The 22,192-nt window shown below is 41.5% G+C and overlaps 1 protein-coding gene across 3 annotated transcripts in view; it reads left to right on the forward strand.

Moving 5' to 3' along the window:
* Nucleotides 1–22,192, forward strand: part of EPHA6 (EPH receptor A6) — a 978,007-nt gene that overhangs the window by 796,470 nt on the left and 159,345 nt on the right. For all 3 annotated transcript variants that reach the window (XM_019476566.2, XM_059720587.1, XM_059720588.1), the window contains one exon: nt 19,218–19,340. In XM_019476566.2, coding sequence (XP_019332111.1) covers nt 19,218–19,340 — 123 coding nt within the window. The remainder of the gene's footprint in view (nt 1–19,217; nt 19,341–22,192) is intronic.

A 22,192-nucleotide genomic window follows, 5' to 3' on the forward strand; every position in this document is an offset into this window, starting at 1 on the left:
CTCTGCTGGAGTTCCAGCAAGGGAGCAGAGAGGAAGGGACAGCCCTGCTGTGGAGCAGAGAGGCCTGCCCAGCCCAGAGAGCATGCCGGGCTGCTGGGGGTGTCTGGTGTAACTTAAACCAGCAAGGAGTCTGGAACAGACAGTTTGACCCAAATCAGTTAAGTCTGATACTACATTCAACCAGGTTTATCTCCAACCAGTTTCAGCCATTTTCAAACTGGGTTATATGCACTGAATGTCTGTTCTGTTACAGGTTTAAAGCAGTTTCTGATCACTTAAACTGGTTTATATGTAAAGTCTGTCCCTAGCCCAGGTGCATTGTGTAAAGTTCAGAAATTACAGTGTGATCAGAAGAGCCTGGAAGGCGTTTGTGTAAGCGCCCTCAGTTAATGAAAGGCTCAACTTAGTTGATTGTGCAATATCTGCCTAAAAACAGAGGGATGTTGGAAACTTAAGATGGAAATTCAAGGTTCAATTTACTTCCTTCCTCTCTCTTAAAACTTTGTCAACATCTTAGACAAATGCACAAGATATCAGGTGACTGAGTTGTGTTTTTTTATGTTTTTTACTAGAAAACATATGCACGTGGGATGTTTCAGGTGCTCCGTGACTTTAGGCAGGTTTCTGCAATTCAGTCTCTTAGACTTATGCACCTAAATTCTAACTGAATTCCTTTGTCAAATCCACTCTTAGTCCCTCACTGCAAACATTATAATAGCTTATCCTTGATAGGGTCAAATTCTACTCTCTTTTCACCCATGTGGTTTCCTTTAGAGGGCAACATTTGTCTTTCAATGTGTGCCAGATACTTAATTTGAACTTCTGGGAAGATTATTAGTCATCCCTTTAGAGTAAGCACTTTATGGCAGGGGTGGGCAAAGTGACAGATCCGGCTGGCAGCTGGACTCCATTTCCCAGCAGCCTCAGCTCCCAGCCAGTCCCCATTGGAGACCCCAGGAGTGTGGGGGCATGACAACACAGGGGTGTGACAGTTCAGGGCCAGAGCCATGGTTCTGCAGGCCCACGCCATCATGGCCCCACGCTGTGACATCCCCATGTTCCCACGTCTCCATGGAGATCGGCTGGGAGCCGGGGCTGCTGGGAAATAGAGTCCACTGTGGGCCCAATCCAGCCCATGGGCTGGACTTTGCCCACTCCTTATTTATGGTGTGTCTTTAAACCTCTAAATCTAGATGGAAACTGCCCTGAAGCAACATAGCAAATAAAATATTTGTTAACAAATATATTAATCAGAAAAGTAAATCAAGTTAAGACATGACATTTTTAAAAATAGGCAATCCTGTTTTCTTATTTTAAGCACGGTGAATTTTAAAATTAATAGGAGATGGATATGGAAAAAGTACATTCTGTTGATGCACAAATGTATCAGCTTAAAATAGTAAAACTGAGTTAAGTTTATTAAAGTGAGACAGGAAATGAGAGCAAAGTAGGATGTATTACAAGGCAGGAAGGACTATATTCCTGAAGTTGTTTCTTTTGTCTCTTTTGCCAGCCCATGAAAACCTGTTCAGGCTTGGTTACATTATAAAGCTATTGATGATTTCCACGTGCTGTCTGCTTTCTGCCCAGGAGAGCGTGTTAGGGCCTTACTGCTAAAATTGTTCAACATTTCATCTACAATAGGCAGATACCCTATTATCTTGCTTCAGTCTCACAGAACTGAAACTCCAGTTTAAAGTAGACAAATTGGTGCTGTTACCAACACTATTGTGGACCACCTCCCACCCCACCCCCCACACACATGCACTAAAAACACCAGAAGAATGGCATTCTGGTAACAATGTTCATATATAATCTGTTTATGCAGGATCTCTTCTCTCAGTTCAGCAGAATGTTACAAGATCTTCTTAATGTATTGATCCTACAATCTCCTTTTAGCTCCCTTTTCTTGAAATCCTGTCATACCCATTTCACAGCCCATAATTGTTTTTCCAACTCTTGTTATATATACAGTTCAGGTTCCAGCTGAATGAATAATTTAGATGCAAACTGTCTGGGATTCATTCCAGACTCTTGAAGTTTAGGCTGGGATTACAGTTTGCAAGAAGTACTAGTCCTTGCATTTTTTTCTCTCTGAATATATTGTAACACTTCTTATAAATCATCGGTATACAGGTCTCTGGAGAAGCAATGCAAAAAAAAAAAGCAATTAAAAGAGGTTTCATAATTAGATAGTATGAGTTTACAAAACATTCAGCTTAACTAGGTTCCCCTCTAGATGTGAGCATACAATGCTAATGGGAGTTGTGTACACACATTTTAAGTAAATATATTCATCTAGGATTCCAGAATGGATTTATGTCTAAGTTAATTGGTAAATATTGCAGGTTTTTGCTATCAAATTTTAGCAAGGTCACTTCTGCTGAATAAAATTTGGAAGTTAATAAATTAAGCTGATAATGAATACATTTCAATATTTACTTTAAATAAAATACAGAATTTCTAGACTAATAGAAAATTTAAACAAACATGTTGACTAGAAACATTGTGATAGGTGTTTGTGAAACTCCAGAAACACCATTTTTTTTATATACAACACAAATTTTTCCCAAAAAACATGTCTAGAAATTTGAATGCACATTATCAGTGAACAAATATAGTAGCCACAGTTTCTACCACTTAAGCTACAGAGGGACGCAAAAGTAAAGTCTGCATGCAATGCACAGGAAGCAGAACAGGCTCAGCTCCCTAGCTGCTGTTACTCAGTTACTTATCACCGGGAGAGATCTCTTTTTCTTGCTGTCTTTCAAAAACAAAGTGTATGTCTTCTTCTGGGCTGTGTTGTATGCCAAAAAATATGGTATGGTTATTTTTTACTAGAATACTCTCTCAACTTCCAAATTTTGAGTGTTAACCTTTTTAAAGCTACCGTCTGTTTCCTTTTGAGTCTATCTTAGAGCTCACAGATATGTTAATAATATTTCAATGTTTTTAGTTCATTTGTGGCTACTTCGATTACTGCCACAGGCAGGTGAGTTCATAGACTTACATCTTCACCTATCAGTGTTTATCTTTTCAGAAGTATTGGCACCAAAACCCACAAAAGCTGAATTCTGACAGCTCCGTTACACCTCCCAGATCCAGAAGGTCAAGATAGGACCTTTGTGGGTGAAGCTGTTCATGAGATCATTTAAATAGAAACATCAATAATTTCCTTTGATAATTAGTAGTTTCTCTAGTGAGGCAGAATTGCCACCCACTGTGGGCAGCAAGGTAAGCAACATCTAATGTGACCCTCCTCTCCACTGCTCTGCCCCCCTCTGCCCCCTCCCTCTCCCAGTTTACCAGCAATGGTTTGGAACAATCTGTCTTCCATCCAGGAAGAGTATAGGGAAGTTGTAAAAGTATTTTCTCTCTATCCTATATGTTATCCTATAAGTTTCGTAGTAGCTAGGGTCAGGAGGGACCTGAACAGATCATCTAGCCTGACCCCCTGCCACAGGCAGGAATGAATGCTGGGTTCACAAGACCCCAGACAGGTGATCATCCAACCTCCTCTTGAATATGCCCAAGGTAGAGGCGAGGACCACTTCCCTGGGAAGTTGGTTCCAGATTTTGCCCACCCTAACTCTAAAATATTGCTTTCTGATCTCCAACCTAAACCTATTCTCCATCAGTTTATGACCATTGTTCCTCATCACCCCAGGTGGTGCTGGGGAGAAAAGAGCTCTGCCTATTTGCTGTTGATCCCCCTTGATGAGCTTGTAGGCAGCCACCAGGTCCCCACTCTGCCTCCTCTTGCTGAGGCTGAACAGGTTCAGGTCCTTCAGTCTCTCCTCATAGGGCCTGTCCTGCTGCCCTCTCACCAAACAGGTGGCCCTCCTCTGAACCCTCTCCAGGCTGGCCACATCCCTTTTGAAGTGCGGTGCCCAGTATTGGATGCAGTACTCCAAGTGCGACCTGACCAAAGTCGCATAGAGGGGGAGTATCACCTCTCTGGACCAGCTTGAGATGCACCTTTGGATGCATGACAAGGTATAGCTGGCCTTGCTGGCTGCAGTCTGGCGTTGGCGGTTCATGTTCAAGTCTACCACAGCACTAAAATTCACCACATCTTGTCTGTACCTCGGTGCTGCTTTTACCTTCCAGTTCCAATTCTTAATGGATTATCCACCCCAGATTTTAGTAACTCCCCAAAAGACCAGTTCTTCTCAATTCTTAAGCAAACAATCTCTTGCAAACAATTTTTCCTACTAAAAGGGATACTGTTTTATAAGTCTGTACTGATTCTAAGGCTTCTAGTAGAATAGGCTAATAATACAATTGCGCTTTCAGCTTTCACTATCCCTTCCCCATAATTATAATACATAAGCAGAAGAGGGTATTTAGCCTGAAGATTTTAGCTGATATCATAAACTGCAGGATGCATCTCATTTTTTCTGTCACTGGAGCCACAAGATAATAAAATTTAAAATACTATGTCTCTCCTTACTTTAATTTTACATGTATAAATGTGAAATCTGAATGTACAGTGTACAGTGCTTGGAAAGACGCTTTGGGTATCATGCTTAACTTTAAATATATTAATATTTCAAAGTTCTTGTTTAGCATTTTGCTAAAGCTATTTTCACAGTTCAGGTACTGATTTAAAAATACCTTATTAAATAGAAAACTTAAATGATTAGAGATTGTTTTATCTCAAACACGAGCACAGTACTGTAAATTAATCTTCCATTAAGAACGTGAAGATGATTCAACAGAACATTTGTTATTGCTGCTAAAAGCCTTAATCATATTTAGGTTTTCACACCAGTCTTCCCAGCCATCAGAACTTCAGCATGCATTGACATTTAACACACTACAAAGTAAATGGTCACAGTGTTTGCAGAAGTATTTTCAAGCAAGTCCTCAATTTATTTTTTTTCAGACTGCTTCCCTAGAAACAAGCAAGAAAATGTCACTACTCTTCCATGCAAACACTGAAGCTCCCCACCCAATTCCTCCTTGGGATAGATTCCCCTACTCTGCATTTTATTTTCTTTCAAAGTCCTAAATGAGGCTAAAACCTGAGACTTAAAGTACAAAATCAAAATATCCACATTTAATACCTAAAACTAAATCAAACCTAAGTTTATTTCCAGTTCTGCAACCATAAAAGCAAGAAATAAGTATCCAAAACATTCAGTAGCAGAAGCAGAAATGGGAAATTCTGCCCCCTGTGAAGGGAGATACCAAAGCTTCTGCGCTAAGCCCCTTTCAAACTGTAGGTTGAAAGATTAAATGGTACAGAGACCTCATGTAGGTCTCTATGAAGGTGTTAATCTCCAGGGAGGCATGGCACCTGCTGGTCAGATCATAGTCCAGTAGGCAGTCCTCAACTACATCATTTCTACAATGAGGGCAATCTACACATGCATTTAAACACAACTAAATTTAGTGCACATGAATCTAATGAGTGTCACAACCCAAGGGTGTGATTTTTGTTTGTGTGTGCTTCGGCACTGCTGAATTATTTCCCGCCACTCGTAGCTTTCTTTGCAGGGTGCATTTCTTCGTTGCAACAGAGAAATGCACGTTGCAAGGAGTTCCCGCCATTTGTATTCAGATTCGTGCCCCACTATTGGCCAGTTCTAAATTATTCCTACGTGGCGGCTAGCGATTGGCTTGCTAGCCATATAAGAGGCTTGAGTGGTTTCCGCCCAAGTTGGAGGACTCCACGACGATCAGGAGGAGGAGAACTTCACGTCTCGTGAAGATCTCTAAGTGCTGCGGAGCCTATCGGACCCAGCATGTATCTCAAGAAGGCTACAGGGGTCTGATCAGCCTCTAGCCTCTCCCCATCACCGCCTGATCCCTTGACGTACCCTTCCCTGTGCGCAAGTTCCACGGAGCCTAGCAAACTTCTTGTGAGTGAATCCAGATCTCTACCCGGGGTTCGAGTCCTGCAGTTTTTTTTCTTCCCATCGCCGAAACCCCATTGCGACATACTCTCGAGGTTTTTGTTCATCTCCCGTCGCCAAAACCCCATTGCGACGTACCCTCACGTTCTGCAGGTTCAAGTTTTTTGTTTTGTTTTGTAACCGCAACTCAAGCAAGTTTTCCTGCCTGCACCGTGACCATCTTCGGTATAAGTAAAATAATCTTAAATCAACCACTAAGCGTCCGTGCCTAATTCTAGCGTGCCGCCTGTCTTCCCCGACCCGGCATGTCCGGGCTGCTGGCCACAGCCCGCCGCATGGAGAAAAAACCCCCGAGGGCCTCGGACCGCTCCCGGCCCGCACAATGAGCATTAAGTGATTTTTGGCAGGTGTCTAGACATGCAGAAACTTAGCACTAAAGTTAGTACCAAATCCCTATAGCCCTGCCATGTCACATGCCCCTAGTGGCTGGGCAGACCCAGTGCTAAAGTTAGAGCTGGGTCACGTCTACATGTGCGTTAATATGCTTTAACTAATCGCATCTAAATTTGATACCTGCATTATAAAGCATGTTCAATGTGCTTTAGTTCAAAGTGTACCACCACCATTTTCTCAGTGCAGAGGCGTGCTGCGCCACTGATACATGTGTTCCCGATGCAGTGCCTGGTGCTTTTTAATTAGCACAGCTCGTTAATTAAAAGCGCCTGGCGCCATGTCAGAAATATGTGTAAAAATGCCCTTAGAGTCTCTTTGTTCTTCTCTGTCCCCATTCCTTGCACCTGTTCCTGACAGGAAGTAAGGCTTTTTTTTGCGTACCTTTTTGATTCAGGGAAATAAATAAACATTTAGAAACAGATTTCGCGAATGCCAACAGGAGTAGAAGGCTTTCATTAACTTATTTCTCCCAGGGTAAGGAATTTAGACAATTGCAAGATTTTTTTTGTTTCGTGTCATTGTTTTCTTGGATGGATTTAAAGAGCTGTGGGTTTCTGATTTAGTTAATCAAAACTGTCCTAATAAATGATGGAAAGAAATGTTTAAACCCTTATATATCGCACATGATGTATATTTAGGCATTAAGAGCATTCACAATCTACTACTCTTTGTGGAAATCCTTTAGATCTTAGATTCTAAGAATGTTAGTGTACCACAAGGAGGCTATATTCTTAGGTCACTCTATTCATTCTATGCCTGTAGAAAGCTGAAGGGGTCCACAATAGGTTCACAAATGCATTTTCATTAAAGGTAGGGTTTTTCACAAGTGTTCAGTATTGGTTTAAATGATTCTACTGGAACCAGAGGGGTTAAAATTAGGCCAGGGCTGACTGCCTTTGAAAATCACATCCTAGGGGTTCAAAGCTAGGCTTTGCCTCCTACTGGCTTCACTGGGAATCTGTGGGAGGCCTGAGGAAGGTTTGTTATTCCTATGGTCAGAACTCTGTCTGACCTCTTTGAAGACAGCAGAAAGTCTGTTGTTATTTTCAGTGAAGATTTGATTTGGTTTGACCGTTTTTGTTATGCACTATATGGTATAAAACATCACTCACTATTCTGGAATCAAATGGCTTTTCTAAGCCAGGTATATTAGATGTCCAGGAGAAAATGCACATGCACAACTATATCCTTTAAAACCTGTACTTGTACTTGCCAATAAGCATCTGCATATAGAAAACACAAAATTTACAACTGCACGGAAAAACTTATGCTATTTAGAATGCACCAAGGTGGAGATTTGTCGATACATCCCTTGCAAATGCTACTAAAAATCTGACCCAAAGAGTTAGTCAAGGCCTGTTTCCTCAGTTTTTTTAAGACATTCTCTGTGCTTGCCCCCAGCTTTCAAAAACAAAATTAGTACACTGTCAGTTCTTTAAGCAAGTACCCTTTATAGATGAAACAGCTGGTTCTATACCTCCTCCTCTGTAGAGTTAATGAACTAACATGCAAATCCCTGTAGTCTACAGAGGACTTGTCAGTAAAATATATATGTAGTAGAAAACCACAGGGACTCAGTACTGTAAGGTGTATTGCAGCAGCAGGAAAATACTCACTTTCTTTGAATAAAAATGAAGGAGCTAGCAAAACTGATCCCCATTGTCAGATACAGGCTGCTTTCATCTTGAACTTCCTCTCCCCCAAGCTTTAGGGCAGGGCACACTGATCCCCACTGAATGAGAACTTGTGATGCCTCTTCAGTTTTTAGGCATAAAAAATGTACCAATACTCCTCTGGGATCATCTGATATGATATTAGGTGATGATGATGTTGATGATGTTTAGAAAATAATTCCAAGAGGCTATAGCAGTGAATAGAAATATCCTAAAGTCACAACTGATTCCACTCAAACTCTCATTATGTCCGTCCCCCTTCCGAAGCCTTCATCTTTAAAGTTCCCAAAAGGCTTATTCTTCCCAGCTCCATGTTATGCAGTATATACATGAAGTCACTTGAACACACACTAGAAAAGCTGGAGAGATAATATGGCCTGGATGGAAGCCAAAAATTGCCTTTTTATTTTTCTTAGTCTAGACAAAATCAGCTGGGAGAAGATGACTCACAGGCTATATTTGAAAAAGGGCAGCAGTCAAGTGAGAAGGCAAGAGGGGAAGGAAATTTTTAAAAACTTACTTTCTATTTAAAATCTACTGTCAGCAGCCTGCAGTTGGAGTGCTTTTGGACTTTATGGCTTTATGGGCATATAACAACAGTGATACAAAAAAGGTCCATTTCCACATGTAACATAAATTACTGTAAACTGCTGGACGTAGCTCTCCCCTTCTATTCAGGACCTCACCTGCTACATGTTAGCAGGATAGTGGCGAGTGCAGGACGGAACTGTCACAGGGACTGAGGCTAGCCCTAGACTATGAGGCATACTTCTGAAAGAGAGGTGTATATAGTCCTCACAACATTAACAGCTACATGGAGCACATGTTCCCCTTCATTAGAGTCCACACACACGTGCCTTATGTATTACAAAACTGTCAAACAAATAAATCAAGCTATCCTCCTTTCCCTCGAGGCTGAGTGGAAGATTTTTTTTCCTTAGTCTTAGCACTTGAGGTGCTGAGGTACCAATAAAATAATAACATATAAAGTGTCTAAATATTAAACTCATTCTTCCACTTGAGGAACTGATGAGTGTTAATGGTTCATTAATGCAATATTTTGATGGAGAAAATTCCTCTCATTTAGTGTAAAATGTGATTTAAAATTCATATTAAATACAAATTAAAATTCATATTAACACAGCACACTTGCATAGTTACAAGGCAATAGCTGAACTTTCACTTCCAGCTCTAGAAGAGGAACTCTAGTGCCATTCAGGGATAGATATGGCTAAAGAAACAGAAGACCCTAGAAGAGGCATTTAAAAATATGCCTAATGACATCACACAAGAATTCTAGAAATACTCTTGTAACAGTAACCTTGAATTTGCCATGTTGGGTTTTCACGATTAGTATCTCTAAGTGCTGCCCATAATAAATGAGCTCTAGTAACGGGTAATAGAACTGTCTGTTTTTTCTAACCATGAAGTTCACAATTAACCGGAGTTCTTTCCTTCTCTCACAATATTAGTAGCGAGCTAATTCAGGGCATCAGTTGTACCTGTGCAATTTAATTTCTTGAAACGGTGCTCCTAATGACAGCTGTGCCGCCAGTGAGTTTACACAGGTGTCAGCCATTGGAACTTGGTAAACAATTCTGCTGATGATGAACGGGAAGGGGTAGATGGCAGCTCAGTGATTACTGCTGTGATTGTTGTGACTGTGCAGTGCTGAGAGTGAAAAAGGGTAGAAACGTTTTGTCACTTAAATCAGCAGCTATGGTGAATAAAGAGATGCCATTTTTCAGGGGATAACAGTGCTTGATTTCAATGAAAGTTGCAAATGTCTTCAGCATACAAGCTCAGTATAGCATCAGCTCCACAGGCCGGTTTTTGGGTCTCTCAATCTTTCTCAAAACAGGTTAGTCTGTTAAAATGCAGTCTCGTCTACCTTGTTTTTAAATGGCTCTTCAGGAGGTCAGCCTTTTTTAAATGTCTTTTCTTTGTGGTCCAGGTTGATCTATCAATATTGCATCAAGTGCATTTTATTTTTAAAGTAGATTGTCTCAGTTCTTTTAAATACAGAGGTCCTGTTTAAAAAAAATCATATTAATACAGCATACTTGCCTAGTTATAAGACACTAGTTGAACTTTTTGTTCTAGCTCTAGAAGATGAACTCTCTTGTCAGGCCCACTACAGTTCTATTTAATGGAGCGTGGTTTGCCTGTTAAGAGGGATGGCCATTTCTTCAGCATGAACGTGCTGTTGTACAAATACCTAGTTCATGAAAAATGTTCTGGAGTAGCAGCAAGGTATTCTACTACGTATTTCCTTCCACAGCCATCTGCCCAAACCCATTCTGCCCCATGCTGGCAGTGTGACTGAAGCAGTCAGAGCAGGTGGGGAGAGGGAAACAAACCCCTATGCCAGCAAACTCCTCTTCCCCATCAATCAGTTATGGTCCACGTGAGCTTAGAAGGCTTGGTTAAGCACAGTAGCATGGTTAAGGCACCCCCACTTCCATAACTAGGGGCACATGATGGAATGATGTGGCTAGTTTATCCACCTGCCTCTAACTCCCCAGGACAAATGATCAGGTACTTATGCATGGCTGACTGGAGGCTGCCATTAGTGTAAGGCTTGGGCCTTATATCACTGAATCTATACCAAGATGATATCCCTGCTTGCCACCATGCCTGTCTTGCTTCTACACACGTGGATGCTACTCAGACCAAGAAATTAGTTCTCTCCAGATGTACTTTATGTCACTTACAATGGAATTGATTTTGCTATGCTGGCAAAAAAGAATTCCTTGCTGGTAAAAATTACATCTCTACTGAAAGGCTTTACTGGATTAACAGTATATCAGCAAAACTGTTGTAAGGTAGACCTAGCCTGAGATTTATTGTGCACCTTGCATAGGCATGCTTAGGTCTTTCTCCATGTGTCTTGATGTGACCTGTAGTATAACTTCAGTCTGCAGGGATGAAGATAAAATATTCAGGTGGATACACAATACTAAACATTTGATTACTAAGTGCTTCTCTGATGTCAGTTTTTCCCACACTGGTGAGGTAGGTACCTATCTTTTTCTCCTGTTTTGTAAGCTTGTAAACTAAAGTGCTGAAGTGACTTGCTCAAAAGAAGTCAGTATCAGGTTCAAGATGGATCTCAGTAATTCTTACCTTTTAGTCCTATGTTCAGACTCATGGCCAGAACAGAACTTATTCAAATGTGGTTTCTCAGGCTTAGGGACAGTTGTCCATTGGGTTCAAACTGATGTAGTGCTTTTGATGTTAGAACTGTGCTTACTTACACCAACTGGTCATAATTTCATGGCCATCTTAACTTTTTTCATGTGACCTCTGCATTCATACTATAAATAGTGTGCTTTCATGGCAATACTAAATGGATAAGCTATGAGTCCTTAGCAGGTCAAAATATTAGCCAATGTTAGAGAAGCAATTCTGTGAACATAGAGCAGGGATGCCAACTGTCCGTAAACTTAAAAAGTCAGGCTGAAAATGGCTGTCTGCAAATAAGTTCAAGCTGTCCATAAAAACACAAAGCTGCTATTCCGCTTGATTTGAAGCTCCCCCTCAGAAAGAAGGTGGACAGCTGGAGTTTGATTGAAGGATGCACACAGCAGAGCAGTGCCTCCTGGTGTCTGAGTTGGAGCACAGCATCCTACAAGAAGCCTTCTCTCAGGGCTTTGCAGATTCCTCCTACTCTAGCCATGTGCTGTGGCTGTAGCTGTTGCTGCTGCATCTGGTCCCATCATATTTCAGGGTTGCAAGTAGGCTTCTTTGGGGTCCTGTGCCAGAACAAACAGAGTGGGACTGATGGGGGTAAGGCTGGAGTTAGGCTTGTGGGGGTCAGCATGGTATACAGTGTTTTTGGGGGGTATGAGGGTGTTGATAAGCCAAGATATTTTTTCCTGGAAACTTTACTGACAAACTTTTTTTTTTCTTTTTTTTTTCTTACTTTTTTACAAGTCTTTGTTTTAAATCCTTCTAATTAGAGCCTGGCAGCAGGGTGGGGACTGGCAGAAGAGTTACATTTCCATTATGTAAAACAGGGATGGGCAATTATTTTGGGCGGATGGCTGCTTACCCAGTTTTGGCAAGCTGTCAAGGATTGCATGGGTAGCCCTGCCCCTTGACAGGTGCCACGCCCCCTGGTCACCATCTTGGGACCAATGTCCTAATGTCTTGGGACTGATGTCCCAGGGCCAGCACTGATGGGGCCCAGAGCGAGGTGCAGCCTGGCAGGGGTCTGTGGAGCCGGGCTGGGCTGTGCCAGCAGGGAGAGGGGGGAGCTGGTCCTGCTTCATAGAGCACCTGCCGGCCGGGACCCTGTACTCCCTGTACTCCTGCCACCCTGCTCTGGGCCCTGCTGGCGCTGGCCCCGGGACATGGGTGTGGGCCCTGTGCTGCCACACCCGCTCACTGCCAGTGCCCCCCCAGCCCCGTGGTACAGGTGGGGGGCAGCGTACAGCCCCGACCCCCTGCTTGCCAGCAGGGAAGGAGCTGGTGCTGAGTGCAGAGAAAAGAAGCCCCTCCCCTTCCCCATGGTCAGCACTCCCTGCTGTAGTTACTCTCAGCTCATGCAGGGCTGTCCTGAGCAGTCACAGGCAGCCCCACGCAGTCTGCAAATGGCTGCAGTGTGGGGGCGCCAGTAGCTGGGGCCTCCCCACTTGCCACACCAGGCAGTGTTTGCCACTGCCACCTCTGGGCTGCCCAACACATGAGCTCCAGGCAGGCAGCAGTAAACACTGCCCAGCGCGGCAAACGGGGAGGCCACAGCTGCTGCCACCATGCACAGCCCTGACGGGCAGGGACCAGAGCCAGCACGGGGCCCAGGCTGGCAACAGGATCAGGTTACAAGCTGGTGCTCAGTGCGGGAAAAGCAGCCCCTCACCCACCCCATGGCCAGTGCCCCGCACTGCAGCTGCTTGCAGCCCGCCTGGGGCTGCCTGTGTCTGCTCAGGACAGCCCCACGCAGGTTGCGAGCAGCTGCAGCAGGGAACATGAGCCATGGGGTGGGCAAGGAGTCACTTTTCCCTAGGCTCAGCTTTTCTCCAGGCTCCTTCCCTGCCCATGGTCCTCCCCTGCCCTTCCCCCCCCCCCTTACCTGAGGTTTCAGTGCAGGGCAGTCACATGGTTCCAGGTCAGAAGCCCCTGGGGAGGACAGGGCTGGGCGGGCCCTGCTGTTGCAGGAGCCCCCCCAGGCTTCCCCTGGGTCCTACTGCCCCTGGTTTCTGTCATTTTTGATAGGAACCAAGGAGGAAATCAATATTAATTTTCTAAATTTTTTAGGGGCCTTGTGGGCCAGATAGAATGGCCTTGCAGGCCAGATCTGGTCCACGGGCTGTATTTTGCCCACCCCTGATGTAAAACATATTTCAGTAAAAACATGTCAGTGAAAAAAAGTTTGTTTTTCAGTAAAAGTTTGCACACTATCAGTAAAAAAAAAAAAAAAAAAATTCTTGGTGTGACACCCTAGCCAAGATTTTGGTGGCATGTTCCATCCCCAAATTCTTGGCCCCTCTAGGAGGCTTGTGGGCCAAACAGCTTGACTTCATGGGCTGGATGCAGCTCATGACCTGTACATCTGACATGTACTCTACCATATTTCTGTACACTATATGATTCTACAAATGACATAAATAGAATGGTATTGGGGCTGAAGAACTGACTCCAAGACTGCTCTAGACTTGAGCAAGAATATTTATTCCTCACAAAACTTAGTGGTGCAGCACAGGAAACTGCTAGAAATATGGACATAGAGCGTTTCTGATCTTAGAAGAAATTAATTCTCCAAGTCTAAGATGAGGGAAAACTGCAGCAAATTAAAACTTCAAACTCAAGTGAAATATCTGCTTCAAGGATTGCAGAGACTAAGGAGTCATTTTCTCTGCAGTGAATTGTAAAGTTTCTGCCCGAAGAAATGTTCAAGTGATTACAGTATTTTGATAATAAAATTAAAGACCTGAGAAACAAAACATACTGCACAAACCTAACAATAAGAATTACAGAGGAAGCTGAAGGCAAAAATTGTATTTGCAACCAACTTGATTAACAAAATGATGGGGGGAAATTGCTTTGCACAAATTGCAAGAGGAGAGATAACAGACATCCCTTTAGCTAAAATTTAGGGGTGAAATTGAGATTTCAGGACTAGAATTTTCCATGCTCCCAAACATGTGCAAGAATTTTCCTTATATGGGAAAAAGAATTATTTCTGTATCTTCCCAAAGATGAACGCTGAGAGCAGAAAGGGATGAAGGGAATAGGGAGGTAATTGCAAACTCTTCTTTATTTTCCAAAAAATGTAATTAGGATATAAGCACAACTGCTAAAGTGGGGTGTTGGGGGAACAAAAGTTAATCCATCATGTTCTAGTAAGATTACTCCTTTAGAAGAAAGATGCACAAATTGAATTCCACCTTTGCTAGACAAAATACTAAAAGGTCTAATCACTGTGTTTCTTGGGAAGCCCATGGGCTGCATGCAGCCTATGGGGGGTTAACTTGCAGCTCCCAGGCTCCCATCCAACCACCACCTGCCATTACTCCAGCTGTAGCAGCAACCAGGGTCTCCAAGCTCCCTGTCTGACCTCTGGCTTCCATTTCTTCCCCCGTCCTAAGGGGCAAGTTGGCAGCACGGCACAACCCATGGTGCCAAGGTAATCCTAATCTACAGTCCAGGGCTCCCATGCAGTGTGGTGGAGCAGGGGAGCCCACAACCAAGGCGTTTAGGGTGAGGCCAGGTGCCCATGCACGGGGCAGAGGGGCATCCACATTGGTGGAACACGCTCAGTATCTGGGCCCCTAGAAGTTGGACAGCATTTGGCTGAGCTACTCTCCTAACAACCACAATGGAGGAGGCAGGATTAGCTCAGTTTTACACCTGATTGCCTATTGTCCTGAGCATTTGTTTTCTGGCAAAAAACAAACCAGATAGTGGCTTCCAATCCAGCTCCCTGATGCAGGTAACAGACATGATTATGATATAGGAATCCTTGTCCCAGCTCTGTGCTACTTGGGAATTCCCTAATAGAAGGGGTAATCTTCATCTGGCTTGTTAGACTGGTTCTTTTTGTTTGTTTGGTTGGTTGGTTGGTTGGTTTTTTTTAGAGCAGGGATAAGCATCTAGCCTGATCTGTTAAAAAGAAATATGTGCTACCACCTTTTCTCTTTTTATTTCAAATTATTTCTCTTTCAAAATAATTCTATAGTTATTTTATTTCTTTAGGACCACTCTACGCAGAGATATATTTCTTAATATTCTTTTTTTTCCTCTTGTGAACCTGTGTATCACAAGACAATGGAAATCCAAAAGGGTCCCAATAAAAACATGTGGATTGTACAGTTCTTGAAGTCTGTCACCAAAGCAGAAGTGGTTTAAAAGCCTGAAGCTAAAAGATTTTTTTTTCTTTAATATTGTGGATTTTTATGATGGTGTCACCTCATATATAAAAAAAAAAACAAAAAACTCTGCCTCTCATAGCACATGCCATATCTCTCTCCTGAAGTTTGATTCACTAATATTTTGCCCTAAGGCCGCAGTGGAGGGGGAAAAATGATATTCCAGGCTGGCTTGTTATAATGATTTAATCACTCCAGTCCTGTGAAAGACCATAATGAACTCTCTCTTCAGTTTCTACAGGAATTTTCCAATCCTGTAAGGGATAACAGAACAGCAGAATTAGAAATCACAGGTTGTTCTTTCATTGTCTGCATACAAGCAAACATTTTCCTTATTGTTCTTCACAATGATATAGTAACTTAATCAGTAGCAGAGCACAGGCAGTGCCCATGGTGCACTGGTACAGGCACTCTCACAGTGGGATGCCAAATCAAATGGAAGTGTGTGTGTATATATAGATATAGATATAGATATAGATATATATATATATATATATATATATATATATATATAAAGAGCTTAGTCCATTTGTCTGTCTGTCCATAACACTCTTGGAGCACTCTGATTGGTTGTCTGAGCAGCCAATCACAATGCTTACTGAAACAGCCAATCAGGGCACTCCGCATGGAGCGCACTGCACAGAGTGCTCTGTGGAGCGCTACCATGATGGCAGGGATGGAGGGGGAGGGGAAGGAGCAGGGGGGTGAGGCCAGTACCACTGCCCTCACCACCACCCCCCCGGGCCCTGCTCCTTGGAGGTAGCGGTGGCGCAGGGTGCTAACAGAGGGGAACAGAGGGGACAGTGGGGCAAGCTTCCTGCTCCCCCTCCCCACTTCTGGGAGGCAGCGGCAGCGCAGGGTGGTGGGTGGCTGTGCTCCATTCCTGCCCACCCCCTCCTCCCCGTAATTCTTGATGGGGAATTCACTAATATTACATAATAGCTTGTAGAAGTTGGGGGTGCTCTGCACCTGACCTGCACTAGGCACTACAATGATTGGCTATGGTTCTGAACTTTCCTATAGAAATGTCGGTGTTAATGTGAATTCTGTGTATAATATATTCTGAAAAATATCATAGTTAATATTTTTCTATTTTAAAACAGAAAAGAAACTATGCAGAAGACATTTATGTACTGAATTGCTACCTCTCCTGTGTTACGATGCAGGTTATTGAAGAATATCTTGGAGTATATAGGACTCTTCCATTTTCAATTTGAGTCTTTGGTCTTGTATTCATTATGTTTCTAGGTTCCTTTATCCATAATTATTCCTTAAAATATTTAAAAACTGAAAACTGAAAATATAAGGACATGGTTTGGGGGTTATCTTTTAAATTATTTATTCTTTCCTGGCTCCCAAGGGCTCTGTGGTAATACCAAGAATAGGCCGGTCCAGATTAACCCTGTTAGCAGGCCCTAGGCAAACAAACTACTTAATACTGTATATTTATATTATTTTTTTCACTCTATAATTATAATATGTAAAATAAGCACAACTAGGTCCCTTCTTCACTTAGGACCCTAGGCATGTGCATAGTTTGCTTATGCATTAATCCAGCACGGAAAATGTCCCTTGATACTTCTGTCTCACCACCTTCTGTGGAACCTACAGCTGTAAGCTGTCTACCAATCTAATTCTTGTCAACTAATTGCTGTTATCCTGTCCCTAAAGTTAGTCTTGAAATTTTTTTCTATGCAATTCAGTCAAAAAAATAATGCAGAGCATGCTAATTTGGGTACATTTTTTTAATAAAACTGCATTGGTAGAGGAAAATGAAATCGTGTAAAGGAAGACTACTGATCATACAACAACAGCCACATAGGCAGAAGTTTGTATTTGTACAGAGTCCCTGTGATTTCACGTGGAACATCTGCTCATGTACATCTCTTTGCAAGATCCCAGGATATTCAAGAGGGAAGGAGTGGTGTCATTTTTAATATTTTTAGCAATTATCACCCTACCATTCAGATGTTATTCCTTTAAGAAACATAAGAAAGGTTTTGTGTCTAATTCATCAATTAAATCAAAGCCCTTCGTATACAACGTAATTATTGTTGTACCATCTTTCAGTTTCAAAGAGAAAATACACTTACTGAAGGGAAACAATGGATCTATTTTGCATAGAAATCAAAAAATCAACATTTTTTAGCAATCTAGGGTTACTCAGCTTCAGCAAAAAAAGAACTGATGTTTCTTTATGCTAAATTTGCTTCACCAGGTTTCTCAGCATCTGTACTAGTCTGTACAAAATTGCAGCTTCATAAAGACTAAGAAACCTATTTATATTCTTATTTTATAGATAGTAAGGTAGTTTTTCCTTCTTTCAGAGGATTAACTATATCCAGTCCTCTGAAATAGTGAAAAGATCTCAAAACTATCACTATCCAATTTCTTTAATGTATGTGTGTTGTTTCTACTGATGATCAAACTAATAATTACAAACCCATCAGTGTATTTTATTTTTTTACCCAATTATTAGTTACATTTTAATTTTATTTTAGATTATTTTCATTTTCATTCAAACTGAACAATGTTTTGAGGTTTATGGTTCTATCGGGTGCTAAGGTCTACTAAGCATAAACATGTTCATGATTTCAAGGAAGCCTCTGGGTCTCTGCAGCCTTATATGGGTCTGGCCAGGGGATTAAATTGTAGGATTTAGACCTCTGCTACATGTTAAACTGAAGATTTGATTAACTGATTATCACATCATAAACAGTGACCCAGCAACATGTTCAATCAGATAATGGTGTGCTAAAAGAAAGACTAAGCCATAAAATTTATTCCAAAAAAATGTGTAATAACTTTGTGGCTCATTCCTACCACACCACTAATTGAACGTGTGGCCAGGTGCTCCCCTTTGACTGGGAGTCAGCTGATGGGCGCTACCACAGCTATGAGTCCCATCAGCTGCAGGCTCCCAGCTGCAGGAGCTTGCTATCTGCCAGTGCAGTAGGAACCAGTAAGGCGCGATTGGACCTGAGGTGTCTGGCATGGCAGGAGGCACAACTGTGTGGCTCGTGCATCAGATCCAATGAGACCTTTACCTGACCATCTGGCAGGGGCCCAAAGGTCTCAGTCATTTTATCATAGCCATGTTACAAAGTTATCTACATATTAAATTTATCTTCACAATTTTTAATCTAATAACTATTTATGAGAGGGGACTTGCCTCCCAGGGCAAATTTCTAGTTTCAGGTAATGGCTGGAATGTAAAAGGATTCTTCCAGTGTGTGTGTGGAATTCCACTGATGTAGATAGACTAGAATAAAGCCAAATCTACACTATGACTCTGCCAGCATAGCTATATTACAGAGTCTACAAAGGTATGAGTCCTGACTGAATTCTCTAGCTTAGATTCAAAATTACGCTTCAACAGCATGGTTTGTTTTGCATTGGAGGGGTATGTTCACCCATACAAAATACAGTTTTATCAATGTAATTATTTTCATACAAGAAGTATGCTGTGCTCTGTACTAATAAGGCCATTTCTAGTGTAGACATAGCTATTTGCTGTGGAGTTTGTGGATCCAAGAGGTAATCTTTTTTTAAAGGTGAATACTTCTCTTCTTCTCTTCCTTGAAATTCTGAAATGTTTCCACTTTACTTTTAAACACATGTGCATAGTATACAGAAAAATCTCACTCTTGCTTATAGCTATATATTTGATGGGTTGGAGTTTGGTTCTTTTTTTTTAATTTACTGCTTCTTATCTCTCAACAGCATTTTATGGACTCCACTGCAGTGAAACTATTGATGATTTTGCTTCATTTTGGTTTTTTTCTCTTAATATTCAACTTCTTTAGAGCAGTCAAAGAGCAAATTGTCTTAATTAATAATAACTTTTATCTTTTTGCAAGGATCCTTTCCGACCATTGGGGTGAAGTCTCTTTCGAGATTCCTGAGGGCGGGATTTTTAAATAGCATCCTGGCCTCACATCCAGTTTCAGGGGGTGGATCTTTGCCCCCCAGCATTTCCTCTGGTAGGTATTGCAAGTGAAGTTTTCATGAGAACCCCCACTAAAAGAATAGTACCAAAATCCAGTAAAAGTAGGTTAGAGAGGTTAATGTCTGTCTCAGTAAGGAGCACAGCTACAAGGAACTGAGTGAGAATGTTTTATATGCAGGAAGTAGCCTGCTATTGCCTGTAGTACAATGCCTGACATATTTAGGTGAGAAAGTAGAAGAGGGAAACAGACACAATAAAATGGTGTTAACTAAAATACTAAATAAACCCCTCCTTACATTTGATGAAGCATTGCTTGGTAGTAGTCAGTGGGTGCATCTACATGAGATGCTTACTGCGCAGTAGCCTAATAACACTGTGCAGTAGGGTGTCAGGCAAAAACAGTGCTAATATGCTACTGCATAGTGTTATTAGGCTACTGTTCAGTAATCATCACAAAAAAACATGCGCCAGTGCTACTATACAGTAGTGCAAGTTATTACACATTTAGTTAGTACTTCATTAGGCAAGTACTAAACTAAATGCATAGTAACTACTACATATTAATAAACGTGTAGACACACCCAGTGTGTGCATATGAAATCTCTCATTAAATTTTTGAGAGCCAAGGATATGTTATGGAGGGTGATATCTTTTATTGGATCAATTGCACAATTGTGAGAGATATTTAGGCAAGCTTTCAAACCAAAGTATTTTTCCTCAAGTCTGAAAAACTTGAATGTTTTGGCTTTTCTGTATCTCTGAATACCAGTGCATTCTACTAAGCTTTGCACTTTTCTACCAACAGGCAGGAGGTGAAAATTTAGGATAGACAAAAATGATCTTTTCAATTAAAATAAAAATTAATCTTTCCGTTATTTTTTTTTTTTTTTTTGGATCCTGGTTTTATATATGCAGCAACATATAGCTGTTTTTAATTTAGGTAAAAGTAGTTCAGGGTTGTTTCTTTTATTTTTCTTTAAGACATATTTATTACAAGATAGTGCACAGGATTTTGAGGGATCATGTTCCCTACCTCAGTTTAAAGACTACATATACCCCCTCTTTGCCTCTGCTTCTAGTCCAGCATATAGCTTTGTAGTGGAATCTAGCAATGAGAATGACTAGGTTTTCCACCTTTATTCAGGTTACAAGGAGTGTCATAATTGCACTGTAGTGCTGAGGGTATGAGGGTGACAAAATAAGACTACTTTAGCAATGAGATCTAAATGCCATATGAGTGGGCTGTTCTCAGGTTAAAGGTTAAAAGTATAAAGAATTTATAGAAGTATTCACTGAGTTGCTGCATGAAAGTGGCAAGCCCTGAAGTGCAGTGTTTCTCCAAAAATGTTATAAAGGTCACCTATCTTCCTCTAGAAGTAGTGGGTGCTATCCAGCAATAAAACGAGCAAATGAAAAAGTGAGTAAATTTTACTTAAGTTTTGTATAAAGCTATAACTAAAATCAGGGTTCTGTATCGTTTTCTCCACTGCATATTTCAGTGTAGATGCAATTTCTGTCTGTCATAATTTCTTTCTTCCTCCTTTCAGCAGGAACATAGTCTCCTTGAATTGCATTTAACCTATATAACTAGGTATAGTTTCCATTACTCACAGATGTCTAATTCCAAGAGCACTCCAAATTTTTTCCTAAAGTGGGAAATGTTTTCTAGTCATGAGCACAGGAGGTGAAGAGTAATGAGTTTGGCAGTGGCCATTCTTCCATTGACTTGTTGCATGAGAGAAATCATCTGGCTTTTTTGTGCCTGGATTTACTTGTAAAACTGATAATCAAAGGAAACTTTTAACATTGTATAAATTGTACCAGGGCATCCCTGCTTTCCCTTTTGTTTTATATAGGAAATAAACTATAGAGCTTTTATTGCAACTCTCTGTAAAAGCACAATTCATGAAAATGCTGCCAGGCATCATTCCTTAATGACCTGTAAAACACTCTGTGATCCTTCAATGAATAATGGTGGCAAAAAATGTTATAATAGAGTAACTACCAGTTTTACCAATATCACTTATTTTGAATATAGCATCAGTACTACTATTGGCTAAACGTTGCAGAAAACCTATCACTTCTCTTATCCTCTATCTGCTGAACCTTTGTTTGTCTCATTTTCTATCTAACCAGCACCATACCTAGACTCCTGGTGGCCCTGGGTGAACTTTTGTATCGGGTCCCCCTTCACCAGAGAAAATGATAATAATTAAAAAATTACCATTTTCCGGCCTGCTTTCTGTCTGGGCCCTGAGTGGCCACCTGGTTCACCCATGCCTATGTCCAGCCCTATATCTAACTATAAACTTTGTGAATGTGTGTGTATGAGGGCAGAGAGGGGTCCTTCTTTAAGGTTGTAAGCTCTCTGGGGCAGGAACTGTCATTTTTAAATTTTGCAACAACAGTGGGGTTCTGGCAAGGTTGACTCTGAGGGGCTACTACAGAATACATGTTTAAAAACAAATAATGGGACACTGATGCAAAGGGACAGAAAATTTTAAAAAGGAACTGTAAGCATAACTATAATGTATGCCACTTATTATCATATAGCTAAGTTATATAAGTAGATTACTTGACCTCTTGGGATGCCTTTGCTTCATGGGCTGTCATTGTCACAGCATACCAATAAGACTGACAAACTGCTCCTTCTAGAAGTTAAAGGGATCTCAGTCATTTGAAGGGCAACCAGAAGCAATGATTAATGCAATGGAGATTGACAGTTCTTGCTGAAAGAGTCTACTGAGGGAGGGGAGAAAAGATACCACTACTGAAGATAAAATGTTGACATTAGGGAGTGTACCCTAACAACTTGGCACTCCACCACCTGTAATGACATCTTACAATAATATGAGAGCGGTAAAGGCATCTTGATGTATTTGATTA

Source organism: Alligator mississippiensis, chromosome 1 (genome assembly GCF_030867095.1).
Source record: "Alligator mississippiensis isolate rAllMis1 chromosome 1, rAllMis1, whole genome shotgun sequence".
In the NCBI taxonomy this organism is placed as follows: domain Eukaryota; kingdom Metazoa; phylum Chordata; order Crocodylia; family Alligatoridae; genus Alligator; species Alligator mississippiensis.